Here is an 18,645-nt window from a genome sequence, read left to right as displayed (position 1 = left end):
GGGTTGTAGAGGTGGGTGAGGGTGAGAGGTAGAGTGAGGGGATAGGAAGATAGGTAATAGAGGGGGTGGCGGGAGGGGGGGAGAGATAGAGAAATAGGTAGAGAGAAAAGGTAGATAGAGAAATCGATAGATAGGGAAAAAGATAGAGAGATAGGAAGATAGGAAGATAGGAGGAGGTGGAGAGTGAGGGAGTTGGATAGTGGGATAGAGAGATGGAGAGATAGGTAGATAGGAGGAGTGAGGGAGGTAGAAAGTGAACGGGTTAGATAGGGGAGATAGAGGGGGGGATGCGAGTGGGGGAGGGGGATGAGGCAGGAGCAGGAGGGCAGGCGCGGGGAGAAGAGGACGGAGGAGGCAGAAGAGCCGAAGGCAGAAGACAAGAAGACAAGAAGAAAAGAAGAACAGAAGAAAAGAAGAACAGAAGAGCAGAAGACCGGAAGGACTGAAGACCGGAAGAGCAGAAGACCGGAAGAGCAGAAGACACACAGAAGAACACAGAAGAACAGAGAGGAGTACAGAAGAACAGAGAAGAATACAGAAGAACACAGAAGAATACAGAAGAAGACAGAGGAAGACAGAAGAAGACAGAAGAAGACAGAAGAACAGAGAAGAATACAGAAGAACACAGAGGGAGACAGAAGAACACCGAGGAAGACAGAAAAACACAGAGGAAGACAGAAGAAGACAGAGGAAGACAGAGGAAGACAGAAGAAGACAGAGGAACACAGAAGAACACAGAAGAACACGGAGGGAGATACAAAAAACGAAGAAACAGGGTGCAGAATACCACAGCAGAAGATGAGGAAGAAGAGAAGAGGAGAGAAGACGGGGAGAAGAGGAGTACAGAAGAAGAATACAGACGAGGAGCGAGGAGGAAGAACAGAGAAGAAGGAAAGAGGAAAAGAAGCAGGAGCAGGAGAGAGGGTGAGTAGCGCGGGGCAGAACGAGGGGCTGGGAGGTGGGGGGTACTTACTGTGGGGTGGGTCTCAGGAACTCAGGAACCTGGAGGAGCTGCAGCGGCAGGGGGAGCGACCTACCCTTGGGTCAAGGGTCGCTACCACTGTCGCGCAGCGGCCGCCATATGAGGTAGGAGGGGGGGGAGGGGTCAGCTGGGGGCGAATGGGAGCTGGGGGGCGGGGGCGTGCAGGAGGTCGCGGCGGGAAAGCGCGAGGGAGGGGGGGGGACAGGTAGAGTGAGAAGAGCTGGGGAGGGGGATTTAAGGGTGGAGGGGGAGAGTGTTAGGAGGTTTAGGAGATTAGGGAGAAAGATAGGTGTAGGGTTGTGAAGATAGGGGAGGGGGGGTTGTAGAGGTGGGTGAGGGTGAGAGGTAGAGTGAGGGGATAGGAAGATAGGTAATAGAGGGGGTGGCGGGAGGGGGGGAGAGATAGAGAAATAGGTAGAGAGAAAAGGTAGATAGAGAAATCGATAGATAGGGAAAAAGATAGAGAGATAGGAAGATAGGAAGATAGGAGGAGGTGGAGAGTGAGGGAGTTGGATAGTGGGATAGAGAGATGGAGAGATAGGTAGATAGGAGGAGTGAGGGAGGTAGAAAGTGAACGGGTTAGATAGGGGAGATAGAGGGGGGGATGCGAGTGGGGGAGGGGGATGAGGCAGGAGCAGGAGGGCAGGCGCGGGGAGAAGAGGACGGAGGAGGCAGAAGAGCCGAAGGCAGAAGACAAGAAGACAAGAAGAAAAGAAGAACAGAAGAAAAGAAGAACAGAAGAGCAGAAGACCGGAAGGACTGAAGACCGGAAGAGCAGAAGACCGGAAGAACAGAAGACACACAGAAGAACACAGAAGAACACAGAAGAACAGAGAGGAGTACAGAAGAACAGAGAAGAATACAGAAGAACACAGAAGAATACAGAAGAAGACAGAGGAAGACAGAAGAAGACAGAAGAAGACAGAAGAACAGAGAAGAATACAGAAGAACACAGAGGGAGACAGAAGAACACCGAGGAAGACAGAAAAACACAGAGGAAGACAGAAGAAGACAGAGGAAGACAGAGGAAGACAGAAGAAGACAGAGGAACACAGAAGAACACGGAGGGAGATACAAAAAACGAAGAAACAGGGTGCAGAATACCACAGCAGAAGATGAGGAAGAAGAGAAGAGGAGAGAAGACGGGGAGAAGAGGAGTACAGAAGAAGAATACAGACTAGGAGCGAGGAGGAAGAACAGAGAAGAAGGAAAGAGGAAAAGAAGCAGGAGCAGGAGAGAGGGTGAGTAGCGCGGGGCAGAACGAGGGGCTGGGAGGTGGGGGGTACTTACTGTGGGGTGGGTCTCAGGAACTCAGGAACCTGGAGGAGCTGCAGCGGCAGGGGGAGCGACCTACCCTTGGGTCAAGGGTCGCTACCACTGTCGCGCAGCGGCCGCCATATGAGGTAGGAGGGGGGGAGGGGTCAGCTGGGGGCGAATGGGAGCTGGGGGGCGGGGGCGTGCAGGAGGTCGCGGCGGGAAAGCGCGAGGGGGGGGGGGGACAGGTAGAGTGAGAAGAGCTGGGGGAGGGGGGTTTAAGGGTGGAGGGGGGAGAGTGTTAGGAGGTTTAGGAGATTAGGGAGAAAGATAGGTGTAGGGTTGTGAAGATAGGGGAGGGGGGGTTGTAGAGGTGGGTGAGGGTGAGAGGTAGAGTGAGGGGATAGGAAGATAGGTAATAGAGGGGGTGGCGGGAGAGATAGAGAAATAGGTAGAGAGAAAAGGTAGATAGAGAAATCGATAGATAGGGAAAAAGATAGAGAGATAGGAAGATAGGAGGAGGTGGAGAGTGAGGGAGTTGGATAGTGGGATAGAGAGATGGAGAGATAGGTAGATAGGAGGAGTGAGGGAGGTAGAAAGTGAACGGGTTAGATAGGGGAGATAGAGGGGGGGATGCGAGTGGGGGAGGGGGATGAGGCAGGAGCAGGAGGGCAGGCGCGGGGAGAAGAGGACGGAGGAGGCAGAAGAGCCGAAGGCAGAAGACAAGAAGAAAAGAAGAACAGAAGAAAAGAAGAACAGAAGAGCAGAAGACCGGAAGGACTGAAGACCGGAAGAGCAGAAGACACACAGAAGAACACAGAAGAACACAGAAGAACAGAGAGGAGTACAGAAGAACAGAGAAGAATACAGAAGAACACAGAAGAATACAGGAGAAGACAGAGGAAGACAGAAGAAGACAGAAGAAGACAGAAGAACAGAGAAGAATACAGAAGAACACAGAGGGAGACAGAAGAACACTGAGGAAGACAGAAAAACACAGAGGAAGACAGAAGAAGACAGAGGAAGACAGAGGAAGACAGAAGAAGACAGAGGAACACAGAAGAACACAGAAGAACACGGAGGGAGATACAAAAAACGAAGAAACAGGGTGCAGAATACCACAGCAGAAGATGAGGAAGAAGAGAAGAGGAGAGAAGACGGGGAGAAGAGGAGTACAGAAGAAGAATACAGACGAGGAGCGAGGAGGAAGAACAGAGAAGAAGGAAAGAGGAAAAGAAGCAGGAGCAGGAGAGAGGGTGAGTAGCGCGGGGCAGAACGAGGGGTTGGGAGGTGGGGGGTACTTACTGTGGGGTGGGTCTCAGGAACTCAGGAACCTGGAGGAGCTGCAGCGGCAGGGGGAGCGACCTACCCTTGGGTCAAGGGTCGCTACCACTGTCGCGCAGCGGCCGCCATATGAGGTAGGAGGGGGGGAGGGGTCAGCTGGGGGCGGATGGGAGCTGGGGGGCGGGGGCGTGCAGGAGGTCGCGGCGGGAAAGCGCAAGGGAGGAGGGGGGACAGGTAGAGTGAGAAGAGCTGGGGGAGGGGGGTTTAAGGGTGGAGGGGGGAGAGTGTTAGGAGGTTTAGGAGATTAGGGAGAAAGATAGGTGTAGGGTTGTGAAGATAGGGGAGGAGGGGTTGTAGAGGTGGGTGAGGGTGAGAGGTAGAGTGAGGGGATAGGAAGATAGGTAATAGAGGGGGTGGCGGGAGGGGGGGAGAGATAGAGAAATAGGTAGAGAGAAAAGGTAGATAGAGAAATCGATAGATAGGGAAAAAGATAGAGAGATAGGAAGATAGGAAGATAGGAGGAGGTGGAGAGTGAGGGAATTGGATAGTGGGATAGAGAGATGGAGAGATAGGTAGATAGGAGGAGTGAGGGAGGTAGAAAGTGAACGGGTTAGATAGTGGAGATAGAGGGGGGGATGCGAGTGGGGGAGGGGGATGAGGCAGGAGCAGGAGGGCAGGCGCGGGGAGAAGAGGACGGAGGAGGCAGAAGAGCCGAAGGCAGAAGACAAGAAGACAAGAAGAAAAGAAGAACAGAAGAAAAGAAGAACAGAAGAGCAGAAGACCGGAAGGACTGAAGACCGGAAGAGCAGAAGACCGGAAGAGCAGAAGACACACAGAAGAACACAGAAGAACAGAGAGGAGTACAGAAGAACAGAGAAGAATACAGAAGAACACAGAAGAATACAGAAGAAGACAGAGGAAGACAGAAGAAGACAGAAGATGACAGAAGAATAGAGAAGAATACAGAAGAACACAGAGGGAGACAGAAGAACACCGAGGAGGACAGAAAAACACAGAGGAAGACAGAGGAAGACAGAAGAAGACAGAGGAACACAGAAGAACACAGAAGAACACGGAGGGAGATACAAAAAACGAAGAAACAGGGTGCAGAATACCACAGCAGAAGATGAGGAAGAAGAGAAGAGGAGAGAAGACGGGGAGAAGAGGAGTACAGAAGAAGAATACAGACGAGGAGCGAGGAGGAAGAACAGAGAAGAAGGAAAGAGGAAAAGAAGCAGGAGCAGGAGAGAGGGTGAGTAGCGCGGGGCAGAACGAGGGGCTGGGATGTGGGGGGTACTTACTGTGGGGTGGGTCTCAGGAACTCAGGAACCTGGAGGAGCTGCAGCGGCAGGGGGAGCGACCTACCCTTGATTTGCTTTAGTTCAACAAAGATGAACCCATTCAGTGTACTGAGTGGGTACTTAACACAGGCACAGAAATAATTCAGGACAGCACCAGCATGCGTAGAGTAAGTTACATTAGGCTGAACTTGAACCCAACTCAACAATGTGGAGTTGCAGACCTTAGTTTTAACAAAGCTAGGATAGACTGGATATATATTTTATTCAACTTTCTGGAGATGAATAGAGAGGAACAGAAATTAATTTGGTATTCAGAGCTTTAAGCGATGGAATTATGGCTCTTCTGCCATATAGGTTAGCAAAGCATTTGAAAGATTTGGTGATTGTGAACCAGCATTTATACCAACTGATCAGAGCAAAGTGCGAATACTACACTAAGCCTTCAAACTCTGTGTAAAAGCTTTTCTTCAATTCCCTCATTACAGGTGAGTTCTGTAATCTCTAGTCGCCTGTTTTAAGGAAATGACATAGCTGCTCAGTTGTAATACCTTATTACAGATTAGTTCTGACATCACAATGGCTGCTGCCAGAGCCAGCAGCCATGGGGAATGGCAGGACACTGAGAATAAGTAAAGCTGCAGTTTCAATAGTGAAGACAAAAGATGGCTTTTCCATATTTGCTTTATTTTCTAGATGAAAAGTGCTCACGAAGAAAGGAGGTATTTTTGATGTTTATTTATTGCACGCTTAGGCAATTATTGGAAAGTGAGAGCTACAAGGATTATTTTTAACTGACTAGTATAAAATGGTTCTAATGTCTTTAAAACATAAATCTAACTGCTTTTTGAGTTGAACTACTGATTCTACTTTTATTCATCACATCTGCTAGCATCCTGTCTATTTCATATGGCATGGTATCACAGCGAGCGGTGGCTCCTTCGTCAAGGCAGAGGAGCGTCACGCCACTGCTCTCTCTGCAGTGAAAACATAGAAAATAAGAAGGTAATAAAAGAGCTTATTATCATTTTATTTTCCTCGCTTAGCTGAGTCTAGAGTGGGGTGGGGACATCCTAATGGACATCAACAGCAGAGAGGAGGCAGTGCTGCAACTGTGCATTCGGTTTGGCTGGCCAAACCGACATTGTAGTTCAATATCTCCACCTGAACTGTGCTGCTCAGAAGGGCGGAGAAAAGACACAGGCTCTCAGGGCCTGACTGAGTGTCAAACCAGACCTCTCAGACCAATCCCGCCACTTCTCTCATGCTGGGTATTACCAGCATGAGAGCAGCCTCTGGGTTGATGAAGGGGAGTTTGGCAGCCTGTGCATGGAGTGCCAGGAGTTGAGAGGAGCAGAGGAACAGAAGAGCACTGAAGCTGTGGTCACCAGGTAAGTGCTATTTTAATTTTTTCGTATTTTTCTTCCCCACACTGCCCCCTGTGCTACCTCCCCCCAATTTTATTTCACTGCAGCCGCCACTGATCACAGCAAGAATTTAAATGGGAATGGTGACGATGTGGCATAGATTATAAGGAATACAGTACCTTTACTGTGCATTATAGGATATTGCTAGTCACCTCAGAGTTCTTATTAAAGAAATCCTCTGTGACCTACAATATCTTTATAATGTACAATACGGGGCACTTTATCCCTTATAAAATGCAGAATATCAGGGTAAAATATGGCTGATAACATTCCTATTTGTTATGGTACACAGTTGTTGCTTATACAAGTGTATGCCGATTATTTTGCCTCTTTTTACTGGTTTGACCGCCGGACCGCCAATATGACACTGGGGAGGTGGCCGCCAAGCTAGAGACCTCCTCATTGCCATATTATGATGTTTCTTCCAGGCTGGCCGGCAGAAAGAGTACAGCGGCATTGGACTCGGCTCTCAGGGAGCCGAGGCCAATGCTGTCGCACAGACAGTGCCCCCAGCACCCTCAGAATGCGCACTGTCGCACAGACAGTGCCCCCAGCACCCTCAGAATGCGCACTGTCTGCCACGGCAGACCGTGCTCATTCTGAAGGTGCTGACGACGGGGCCTGCACTGCCCATGCCATGGGCTTCAGGAGTGCAGAGGGCCCCCCCTGTGGCCACCTCCCTGCCTTTCTGACGGCTTTTCCATGGGGGGGTCCCCGCCATGGAAAGGCAGGCGGAAAGACAAGTCGTAATCATTACAGCAGTGCCAGACTCGGTACCGCCGTGGCTGACCACGACTTGCCCCACCACCAACCCTTCAAGATCTCTGATCCTGGCGGTGACGGCAGTGTGCTGGTGGTCCAACCGCCAGCATCGTAATGTGGAGATCGGACCGCCAAGGTTGCAGCAGTCCTACCACCACCGCAGGTACGGTAGTCCATGGACGGGCGTATTCGGAATGAGGCCCTAAATCTGTGATTGTGGGCTTTATTAAACCATTTGCTGTCCTATGCCGAAGAGAGAAGGTGAAGTGGTTTCTGAAATACAGGATTTTCTTATGGTGGAACTCCTCACTGTATTGTTTGTGTCACTTATGTTCAAATCTAGGCCGTTTACTTCCGGGCCAAGTTCTAAATAATATGTTATTCACTATTAGTGTGATAAAAAATGGAGTACAGTTAGGAAGGAATAAGATCCTCCGTGGTAGCTGAGGTAAGTAAAAACCCTTTTAAACGTATGTTGTATGCATGCTTGTGGGCAAGACTGTTCTTATGTAAATAAGACTGTGTGTATGAATGAATGTGTGTTTGTGTGAGCATGTGTGCGTGTGTGTGAAAGTAATGATGAAATGGCATGTGATGTCACTTCCGCTACCACTGGAACTTTGGGGAATTGATGTCCATGGAGATGAGGTGTGATGATTATAGTTTAATGCAGGCAATGTGATGTAGTACTAGGTGGGGTTGGTTGGCCATGCTGGGAAGTGCTGTGATGTGCTCTGGAATAGAATAGTCTGCTTATCTAATGTGTGAAGTAGTTTAACAGATGATCAACAAAAATCAGGAAAAATACATAATTTACTACAAGCACATTTGATACAAACTAGAGTCAAAATGAGCAATTGACTTCACATCTTGATATGTAAAAATATAGTGCCTTTTAGATATCTGTTTTGCTAAATGACATCCTTCAATGGAGTCAAAGAAAAAAGTGAAAAGTAAAACCCAGCAAATTATTTAAAAGGCAGGGGTATTTCTAATACAGAAAATATAAATGTTTTCTAAAACAGGTCAAGTTTCATTAAAACTGCCACAGATTTTAGGCATACCTTTATTACTTTATAATGTTGGATAGTATGATGTTGCAGTACATTCTTTGGTGTTTTGAAATGTTGAATAATTTAATATACTGAACTAATGTGTGTTGTGAGGAGTGGCGATAATCCTCACAAAACACTGAAAGGCGTATTATTTGCTTTTTCATGGTACTGGATGACGAGGTGACATGTTATTTATCGTGTGGTTGGCTAAGACTCTGAACTTTGGTGTTGTGAGTTGTCATGTAGCATGATGTGGTATTGTGTTGTGTGGAGGTGCATGGCATGGTTTCAGGAAATGTGATGTGTTTTGTGTTGCAGTGTATAATGTAGTGCTGGATTTGGTCTTCTGGTGATGCCTGTTGTGATGTTTTGTGTGGTGTGGCATAGAAAAATGCTGTGAAATATATTATGTACATTGTTATTTTGTTATCTGATTAAGCCAGGTGTGAGGTGTAGCATCGTGTTGTGGATGTGTACTTTGGCAAAATGTGACAAGCTACAGTTTGGCCTGGTGTAATACTTTGTGGACTGGTGGGGTGTTTTGGCAAACTTATAATAAGGTGGTGGATCTTGTTTAAATGATGTGCTGCATACTGCATTATTGTATAGGATGCGCTGTGATCTGGTTGTAGGTGAAGTGATGTGATGTGGTATGGTGCATGCTAGACTGTGATGTAATGTTGATGGATGTGGTGTGGGGCAAGGTTGAGTGCTTTGTAGTGCGATGTAGTTATATAAAGCATGATATACAGTTATTTTGTGATGTTGTAGTGTGCAAAAAGGTGTAGTGTGGTAAAGTGTTGGATGGTGTGGAGTGATTTTGTATGGTCTAGCATGGCGATTTTTAGGTGGGAAATCTTGTGCATGCTGATCCTGCGATAGTGGATTGAGAACAAGAACATTCTGTGATAGTGGGTTAAATAATGGTGTGTGCGTCGTATGAAAATGATGTGTGATGCTGTGGTGTATAGCATCATATGGTGTGGAATTTCATGTTAGTGAATGTTCTGTTGTGAGTTGTGGCAAATCGGTTACATCAATGGATTTAAAGAAACATGAAAAGTAAAACCCATCTGCTGGCCAGCACCTTTCCTTCTGGTACGGTTTCTGCCCATGTGGCTTTTTCCCTTCAACTTAAAGAACTGCCTATAGTACGCCCAAACAAAACACTCCGCGTGCCTACTTCCCCACTCCAAGCTGTGGGCGAACGGAATTTCACATGGATATTTTTTGGGCAGCAGAATGGCAGCCTCTGACCTTTTGTTTGTGTTTGGATGTTTGTGTGTTTGTTTTGTCTCCCCAAGTGCGCATTTCAGAGCTCCCTCGCAAAGCCCAAACAAACCCTGGGACTGGGAGGCCTGTGAATAAAGCCTTCACTCCCACAGTGTTATGAAAGCAAACACAAGCCCAGGGTCAAGTGCCTTCCTTTGTCCCGGCAGCTCTTTCCCACGAGTTCAATCCTGCCATTAGCATTGATTTCCACTCCTTTAATCTGGAACCGCCTATGGCGAGCTTGTTTGTTCGGATTCCCCACCCCCCGCGCGCTCCTCCCGCCAGAAGGTATTAAATGGCGTCTCACAGCCTGCTTACCTTTGCCTCCGGTCGCCTGCAGCATCTTCAAGTGGTCCACTGTCATCTGCAGGATTTCCGCCTTTTCCAATTTCGCAGATCCCTGCGTGAGATAAAGAAACGCATAAAAAAGATTGCTCTCCCCGAGTTTTTCTTGCTTTTTAACAAGTGCCAGAGGCACTAATTTGTGACCCTTTCCATTCATTTCGTCTTATGGTTTCAATTTCCCGAGACAACCCGGCATTCTCACAGTAAGCCTTTCAGGGAGTCTCGGCCTTCCAGACGAGCTGTGCGTGAGTTGATACACTTCTTTTATAAGTGAGTAAATGTTGCACATCCCGGAGCTGCTTATGTCTGAAATGCGTCATCAACAAACATCTGTTAAGGACTCTGACTACTGTGAACAAACTCAATAGAAAGGCTGTTGGCAAGGATTTACAGTACACAAATTAACGTTATTTTAGGCGTGCTTTGATCATTACGTGATTTTTACGAATCTGCAAGGTGTTTGTTCAGTAACTTGGCATGGGAACAATATAGCCCTAGTGCAAGCAATGAAAAGTGAGTGCTCCAACCCCTGGTTGGGTAGGAAATACAGCCACAATTGAGGTGTAGGCAGTGGTGGGTGGCACTCAACGGGGGTGGTGGTGGGAGATGCAGGGAAGGGGGGCACGAGGTGAAAAAAAAGCTTACCTATGGGGGAGATACGTTCATCTTCCCTCTGTCCTCGTCCTCTTCCCGTTCCCAGCCTCCCAGCCAATTACGATGCTGCTGTCACCAGCAGCGTCGGGATTGGTCTCAGCATCCTGCTTTTGCCGCTCACACTGGGAGCCTGGGCATGTTCTCCACTCGGCTGTGCAATGCAGCCGGGTAGAGAACATGCACAGTGCGCATATCTGTTTGGCTGGCCCAACATGGCCGGCCAAACAGACATAGGCACCTTATAGTGTACATAACCCTCCTTCAGCCCCCTCCCTCCAGCCCAGCCCCACCCCTTCTCCCAGGAAAAATAAAATGATAATAATGTAGTGTTATTATCATTTTATTATTCCTTTCCCCACCATCCAGTGGGGCGACGCTCCTCCGCCTTAGCGGAGGAGCTGTCCCTGGGTGTAGGGCACCTCTCATATCCAGGGCCCCAGCGGAACTTCACCTTCTGTGCTAATGGTAGCCGCAGCATTGTTCTACAAGCTCTGTATCACTCCCAAACCTAAGGACTTTCAAGGAGAGATATAGTTAAAGATGAATTTAACCCTAATGTGTCTTGGTGGAGCCCCTAATCTACGACTTCAGTGAAAAAATAACCAGTCCAACTGACATGCCATCTCACTGTAACTGCCACTAGACAGGGCTGTCCGTTTGACAATAGGGCCTTTGCCCAGGAGTCTTATTGTCCTTCTAGTGCCCTTAAGTACACCAAAACATTCACCCTTCAATTTTGAGCACACATCCCTGGTTTTGCCATAGGGCCTGGGGTGCTTTCACTGGGTTTGCTATATTTGTGTGGAGACTGCACCTGCACAGCCATGTATATGACAGTGCTTGGCACGAGATGGGTGAAGGGCTTAGGTGTCACCATTTCAGGCTTCGTACCCTGCCTGTTTTGCACTCTGTTGACACAATTTGGTAGACTTAGTTTGCAGAGATGGGAATGGCCGCTCCACATGAGGTTTGCCCTTCATGCTGGCCAGTTTGGGGGTGCAGCTTAGCCTAAAGAACAAGTTGCTTACCTTCGATAATGCTCTTTCAGGTAGATCTCTATCTAACGACAGATTTGTTAACCTAGAATATTCCCCAGAAGACAGATTGGATCCAGAACGTTTTCTTCAGCGGTGCTTCTGCACACAGCTAAGTGGCTCTTTATAGATTCCCCTTGGCTTCATACCACCCAACCCCTGCATCAGTTTCTTATTTCCCTCAGATGCAGAGCCTGAACAATTGTTGGTACTGGTGTGTTGACCTCTACCATGGGATCTTTTTAGATGTTAAAATAAGGGAACACCACAGAACAGGGAGGTGACAAATCTGTGGTTAGAGTATCCACCAGCAAGAGTGTTACAGAAGGTATATAACTTGTTATTCTGATGCATACTTCTAACCAGAGATTCCTCACCTTAGAATTGATACCAAACCAGTCCCTCCCCAGGTGCAGGGTCTGTGGAGTGGCCCTAACCAACAAATCCTGCGGGACCGAGTGGGTAAGGTATCCTTTCTGCTGGACCTGGTTATCTAGGCAGTAGTGCTTCATGAATGTAAGCACTGATGCTCACGTCACAGGTAAATATATGTCAAGGACAGGCACTCCACAAGACAATGCAGCGTTAGCAGCTTTAACCCATGTGGAATGGGGTCTCAGACCTTCTTATCAGTGCACAGCAGGTCTTGATGCAGAGGACTATCCACCCTGACAGGGTTCTCTTCTGCACAGCCTTCCCTTTCTTCTCCCTGCAGAATCCCACAAATAGCGTATTGTCCTCACAGGTTTCCTTGGTACGATCAGTTTAAAAGCTTAAATCCCTCCTGAGGTCCAGCTTATGAGACCTCTCCTCCTCTTTCTAGGGGTTGCAGGGAGGAAAGGACACAAGAAGGGTAATGGATCTCATTCACGCTACCAGCTGACATAATTGTGAAGAGGAAGTCAGTCAACAGTCTCCAAAGTCAGGAGAGGAAGCGAGCAACTGTACATTGGCTCAAAGAATGTACACATAATAAATGTCAAGACCAAGTTAAGGTACCATTGTGGCATCACAAACACAGCTTGAAAGGTCACATGTGTGTAAAACCTTTAATAAATCTCCTCATAACAGGTGATTTAAACAAGGATAGATGGTCCTGCAAACACAGAAAGGCCAAAAGGGCCAACAAATACTAGACCAGGCCACAAATTTATCCCAGGGATATGGCATGAATGGATTTAGCCATAGGGCGCCTCATGACAAGGATGACATTCAATATCTGTTAAGATGGCAGGTTAAACACAGTCAGTTGCTGCCAATCAATCGACATGCATGTAGGTGTAGTGTGCAGATTTGGGCAGAGCACCCTGCCGTGTTGCTGCAACACAAGATACTCCCAAAGTGATAGCCTGATTAGAGGACACATGCTCATGCCCAGATGTTCCAGGTATTTTACCCTCCTGGCCCAGTCCGGAGCCACCATGATGACATGTGCCAGGTCACTTCTGATTGTTTTCTGAACTCTGGGCAGGATAGTCAGGAGTGGTAAGGCGCGTAGAAACCCCATTCCAGCTAGAATGCATCTCCTAGGGAGTGTTCTTGCAGAAATTACAACTCACAAAACTTACGACACTGCACATCATCAACAGTACTGAAAAATGTAGCCAGGGTTCTCACCACAGATGGATGATGCCCATCACCACCTCCGGATGTATGCTGCGGATTATGAGCCAATTCCTCTGAAATCTGAATCACATCTGTCAGATTTCCTTGATGCTGGGCCCGTATGAACATCAGATTTTTTTACAGAGCCCCTCATATGCCACCTGGCATAGCTGACAACGAGGATGCAGGAGGCTATGAGGCAAGGATGTCTCAAAACTGCCATCACTGTGATCCAGGACTGAGGCTGAAACACCAGGCTTGTAGCTTACATATCCTTGAGTCGTTTCAGCAGATAAAAGCCCTAAAACTGCTCTGTGTCCATAACAGCTCCAAAAAATGGCATCCTCTTGGAAGGAGCCCTGGTGCGAATTAGGCTCCCTGATAGTAAGCCATAACAATGTCAGGAGATTTGCTTTGTTTGTAGGTGGTCTATGACTGTGGTGAGACTGCCTTTAATAACCAGTCATCGAGGTAGGGGAGGACTGGTATCCTTGACCTCCGAAAATGGTCAGCAGACACCGCCATCATTTTTACGAACACAGGAGGGGCATTGGATGATGCCACATCGGAGCACAGCAAACTGAAAAGGCTCCTAGTCTATCCCTGAATATGTTAAATGTCTGTGGGACTACAGAACTTGTATATGAAAATACGTATCCTGCAAGTTCAATGACACAATTTAGTTGCCGGATCTAGGACAGACATTAACTTGGCCAGCATAGGCATTCTGAATTTTCATTCTACAGGAAGGCATTTGTAGATCGGAGGACCAGAATAGGCTGGATACCATGTCCTTTTTGGCAAAAAGGAAATAACAAGATTAACAACCTGTTCCTCTTTCCAAGTATGGTACCCTTTCAACCCTTAGAGAGTAATGCACACACATCCCATAGAAGAACAGGTGGTCTTCTAAAATTTTCTCTGATATGGGAGGAATGTTTGGTCGTGATGGATTGCCACGCTGGGAGGAAGTGCTAGATCCTGGCCCCATTGGATGAACATGTGCCACTAAGGGCAAACTAAAGTGTTTTTGTTGCAGCAGGGTGGGGGAATGGGATGACTGATGCTACTCCTAGCCTGTGCTTTGCCTGCCAGACCTACATCCATGACCTCAAAATGACATTTGGGACTGCTATATCGGTTCAGGAGACTGCCCACCTATACTGCAACCCTCTGGAATAAACTCTGGCCTTTCTAAATTGGTATGGAAACTGCTTTGTGGGGTAAACAGACCCAGAGAGTGCACTGTGGCATAAATCCCCTTAAAGTGCTTTAACACAGAAACTGCTGTTTCACCAAAAAGGTGTGGGCCATCAAAAGCCTTATCCCATGAGACAGGCTTGTACATCACCAGAAAATCTTGTGAAGTGTACCTACATGTTAGCGGTGAACCATACTGGTCTAAACTGCCCTTCTGAGACAATCAGTGGCATCCAGGCCAGCATGGATAACATAGTTGGTTGATTGTTTTGTCCATCATGAAACACTTGAGCCAGTGCCACCCTAAGGTCTTCAGGATTGCTGGCAAGATTTTGCTGGCCATCTCGTTCAGACCAAGCATGTAGTGATCCAATAGACTGACACCATTGTCTGACCACAGTGCTAGACTGGTGGAGGAAAACATGCCCCTGCCCAAAGTCTCAATCTTCTTGGACTCCCTATCTGGAAGAGTTGTGGGGAATGATTTGGAATTCACTTTACTGGTTGAAGCCTGAAACACAAGGCTCTCTGCAGTACGATGTTTAGTGAGAAAAACAGGTATTGCCTGACCACCTGCATATTCACCAGTGGGTAGGAACAGAACTTTGACCAAGGGGGTATCAAGGTATCAATGATGTTCTTTTTAAAGTGAGTAAAGGCTCAAATGTGGCTGGCCCATGTTGCAAAATTTATTTTGATTGCATCCGAGGACAGCTCTAAATCTAGGACCACTGTTCCCTGGTGGAACACCACTGCAAAGGAGACACTTCTTTCACCAGTGACCCAAGTGGTGAGTCAAACCCTTCCTCATTGGAGGTGTCAAGCCCACTGGCCTCTTGTAAATCCATGTAAAGCTTATCACCTTTGCATTGAGAGGAGAAAGCCAGCTCATCCCCCATCATGGGGTGCCCCTTGTTCCGAGTCACTGCCAAAAAACAAATGGAGCTTCTGCTGGAATGCCACACTGGTAGAGGCACTGGCTCAGAGTCAGGATGTATGATAACCAGTTGAGCTTTTGTAATCTCACTGTGCAACACAAGTCGAGATTCAGGCAAAGTTGGCCCGGTGTCTGCCATCGGAATCAGCACTGGATCCTCTTCCAGCACCGGTGGTGTTGATGTAGAACGGCTCAGCGATGATCTTGGAAACCAGAGTAGAAGTTTGTTCTGGAATTGGTACAGAGGCCCGTAGGGAGGATCCAGGGGGAGAGATGGCTCAGAGCAAGGATCTGCACATTGGTAACCCGACTGGTGGCCCTTCAGTTCCATAGCGTCCAAAGACATGCCAGAGGGAGCTGGAAGAACACTGAAATATGCAGCAGGGTCTCTTTAAAGGTTTTAATCTTCTGCAACATCATCAATGGCCCAGGAATCATGGGGTGCACAGGGATCAGCTGAGAAATTAGTTCTGCGACCAGGGACCTCAAGCACAATGACTCACATCATGACGCTGTCAACCCATCTCAGAGTGGTGGGATGGAGTTGAGTCCAGCTTCACTTATGTCTGTGCTTCAACTTTGACTTACTGTGGACTTCGAGCTGAACCGAGCTTGCACTCATAACTTGGAGAAGGACCTGCATGAAGGCTGTAACTTCTTCTTTTGTTTGGCGCCATACAACTTCCCCTTGTGGTCCCAAATAGCCCTTGGGTGCACAGAGGCACATTTATCACAAGCCTAAGAGATGTGGCCTGAGCCACGAATGAGAACCAAGTAAATAAGAGTGACAATAAAAAAGGTCTCGGAAAAGCACTGTAAACATGTTTGTGCATACCACAAAGATAGAAGAGTGTTACATTTGATCCTTGTGCACTGTGCATAGGCAACCACTAATGTCATGCTTTACGGAAATGCACACTATTCTTATGTCAGTTTCAATGAACGTGTGGAAACTGTAGGCATGCACTGCGTTCATAGATCCTAGATGACGTGAACGTGTGTGCATTACAAATTATTTTACAGTAATGATCCACCTGCTGTGTAGGCAAGCATGCATTGTGATCTTTTCCAGAAGTCACCCCGATACCCGAGGAATGTTTAGTCAATTGGCCGTCCAGGGTCTTAATTCATATACAACTACAATTCTTTGAAGTTTCATGGAGCAAATTAGCACTTCTGCGTTTTGACAACATCCCTCCCTTTGGGTGGAACACGGTACACTGTGGACCTCCTTCTAAGTGCCCCTGTACTTCTGACGCTGTTGCTAAAACGAATTACAGCGTCAATTGCAATACTGTTAGAAGAAAGAGGAAAGAGTAGAGGAATTATGAGGACATTTCACGCTATTTGCTTTGCTAAATAAATTCCTAATAACATGCCAGTTAAAGAAAGTATACATTCAATGCAGGTGTGGTGTACTGGCCTCCTTGTACAGAGGGATGTTTGTTCATGTTGGATCGTGATCTATTCTATCCTTGTACACAAGAGAACAAACACTGGCAAAGCCAATAGGTTTGGCTTGCATTTTGAGCCTACTTGAAATATATGAAAAAAACCCTGCTTCGGTGCAAAAACAAAAGAAAAGTGATTGCTGTCTTTATGGAGTGCATCTATGATATAAATAATGCAATGTGTGATGATTCAGTGTACTTTTGGATATACGAAATATTCACTTGTGCATTGCAATGCAAGCACTCCAAACGAAGCAGAATATATACACCAAACAGCAAAAGTCATGAGATGAGAGGTTAGTGCTCTGAGGGGTGCAAAGTCTGCTGTATCTAGTAATATATATATTTGTGTGTGTATATATGTGTGTGTGCTATGAAGCCAGACCTTAATGGGACTTAGTAAATGCTAGTTTTTTAGGGTCGAGCCTGCGTCGCATGTGCTTGCGCATGCGTTTTCGCTGAGCGAGACGCTTTAGGAATTAAAAAGGGCTCGGAGCCCCGTCCACGTCACGTCAGTGTCTTTCATTGGCTCGTGGGCTTGCCTGTTAGAATCTGCTTGATTTCATTAGTGGAAGGCACGCATACGTCATGCCTTTTCCGGTGGATAGCCCTCCTCGAGCAAGTACAGAAAACATACGAGGCACGCTGTTTTGTGTCGGGTCTGTGGACTACTTTTTCTCTATTTTCCCAGCGCGATCTCGCTTGGCAGAAGTCGAGCGCTTCACATAATATCGACCCTGTTAAACACTTAATTGCACTTTTTCCAGTTATTGCACTTTTGCCAATAGGTTTCATGACGAGTGCAAAGTCCGGTTAGGAGTTTACAACGCTATCAGCTCTAACACGAGCAAACGCGAGACCAGTTGCATTGCAAATGCTTGTCTTTTGTGTAGTGGACTGTCAGTGGGTGTGCAGAAAAGTGCAGAAAAGATCCCCTGCAGCAGTTCTCAAAATCGCCATTCATGACGCCTGTGTCCTGGCAGTGAAATCAAACCAATCAAACCTCCCGACTGCACGTCTTTTTTTGTTTTACATGAACTTCTCCAATAGGCTTATGCCTCTCACCACCTTCTATGCACACCTTTCTCTCTGATGGTTTTGGAGAGACTGAGAGTCAGAGGTGCCCACTGCGCAGAAGAAGAACCTTCCACTGGTTATTGAGCTAGCACATCAAGCCCTGCATTTTCACTCTCTGCCTTAAAGCTCGGTCACTCGGCATGAGCCCTTCTGACTCCTGCCATAACTGGAGGATTATAGGTTATGACTGCCTGGGACCTGAGCTTGTGTTGCTGAAGCAGCTGCAGCAGCCGGTCAAGCGGTACTTGGGAGCACCAAGCTAGACTGCTGCTACATGAGGCAGGGGCATAGCTACCATTGGTACAGCAAGCGCAGTGCACCGGGGCCGAGAGCCCTGAAGGTCCCATTGAACCCTGTAGATTGCCGTATTTTACTATACCCAACAGCAGTCAGAAGAGCCATTTTCCTTGCTTGCACCAGGGCCCATGGCACCCTACCTACATTACTGGCATGGGGAGCTGCTCCATGGTGACGAGGTAACACCAGTGTTGGAAATGGCCTTTCTGCAAGGTCACCCCCAAACTTTTTGCCTTCCCCATTCTCATTTTCTGACCACATTTTTGCTGGCTTTAGGACTCTGCAGACTTTACTACTGCTAATCAGTGCTAAAGTGCATATCTCTCTCCCTAAAACATGATGACATTGGCTCATACCCAAGTGGCATATTTAATTTACTTGTAAGTCCCTAGCAAAGTGCATTACATGTGCCCAGGGCCTGTAAATTAAATACTACTAGTGGGCCTGCAACACTGGTTTTGCCACCCACATAAGTAGCCCTTAACCATGTCTCAGGCCTGCCACTCCAAGGCCTGTGTGTGCAGTTTAACTGCCACTTCGACTTGGCATTTAATAGAAATTGCCAAGCCTTAAACTTTCCTTTTTCTACATATAAGTCACCCCTAAGGTAGGCTCTAGGTGCCCCTAGGGCAGGGTGCTATGTAGGTAAAAGGCAGGACATGAACATGTGTGTTCTATATGTCCTGGTAGTGTAAAACTCCAAATTTGTTT

At 47.4% G+C, this 18,645-nt stretch overlaps 1 protein-coding gene across 1 annotated transcript in view; it reads right to left on the bottom strand.

Annotated features, from left to right (window-relative positions):
- The window catches only part of HEY2 (hes related family bHLH transcription factor with YRPW motif 2), a 71,757-nt gene that overhangs the window by 23,149 nt on the left and 29,963 nt on the right, over nt 1-18,645 (bottom strand). The window contains exon 4 of the mRNA XM_069234808.1: nt 9,653-9,734. Within this exon, the coding sequence (XP_069090909.1) occupies nt 9,653-9,734 (82 nt within the window). The remainder of the gene's footprint in view (nt 1-9,652; nt 9,735-18,645) is intronic.

This window comes from Pleurodeles waltl, chromosome 5, assembly GCF_031143425.1.
Source record: "Pleurodeles waltl isolate 20211129_DDA chromosome 5, aPleWal1.hap1.20221129, whole genome shotgun sequence".
Taxonomy (NCBI): domain Eukaryota; kingdom Metazoa; phylum Chordata; class Amphibia; order Caudata; family Salamandridae; genus Pleurodeles; species Pleurodeles waltl.
The sequence above is the reverse complement of the archived record's forward strand: the minus strand, read 5'-3'. Positions and strand labels throughout refer to the sequence as shown.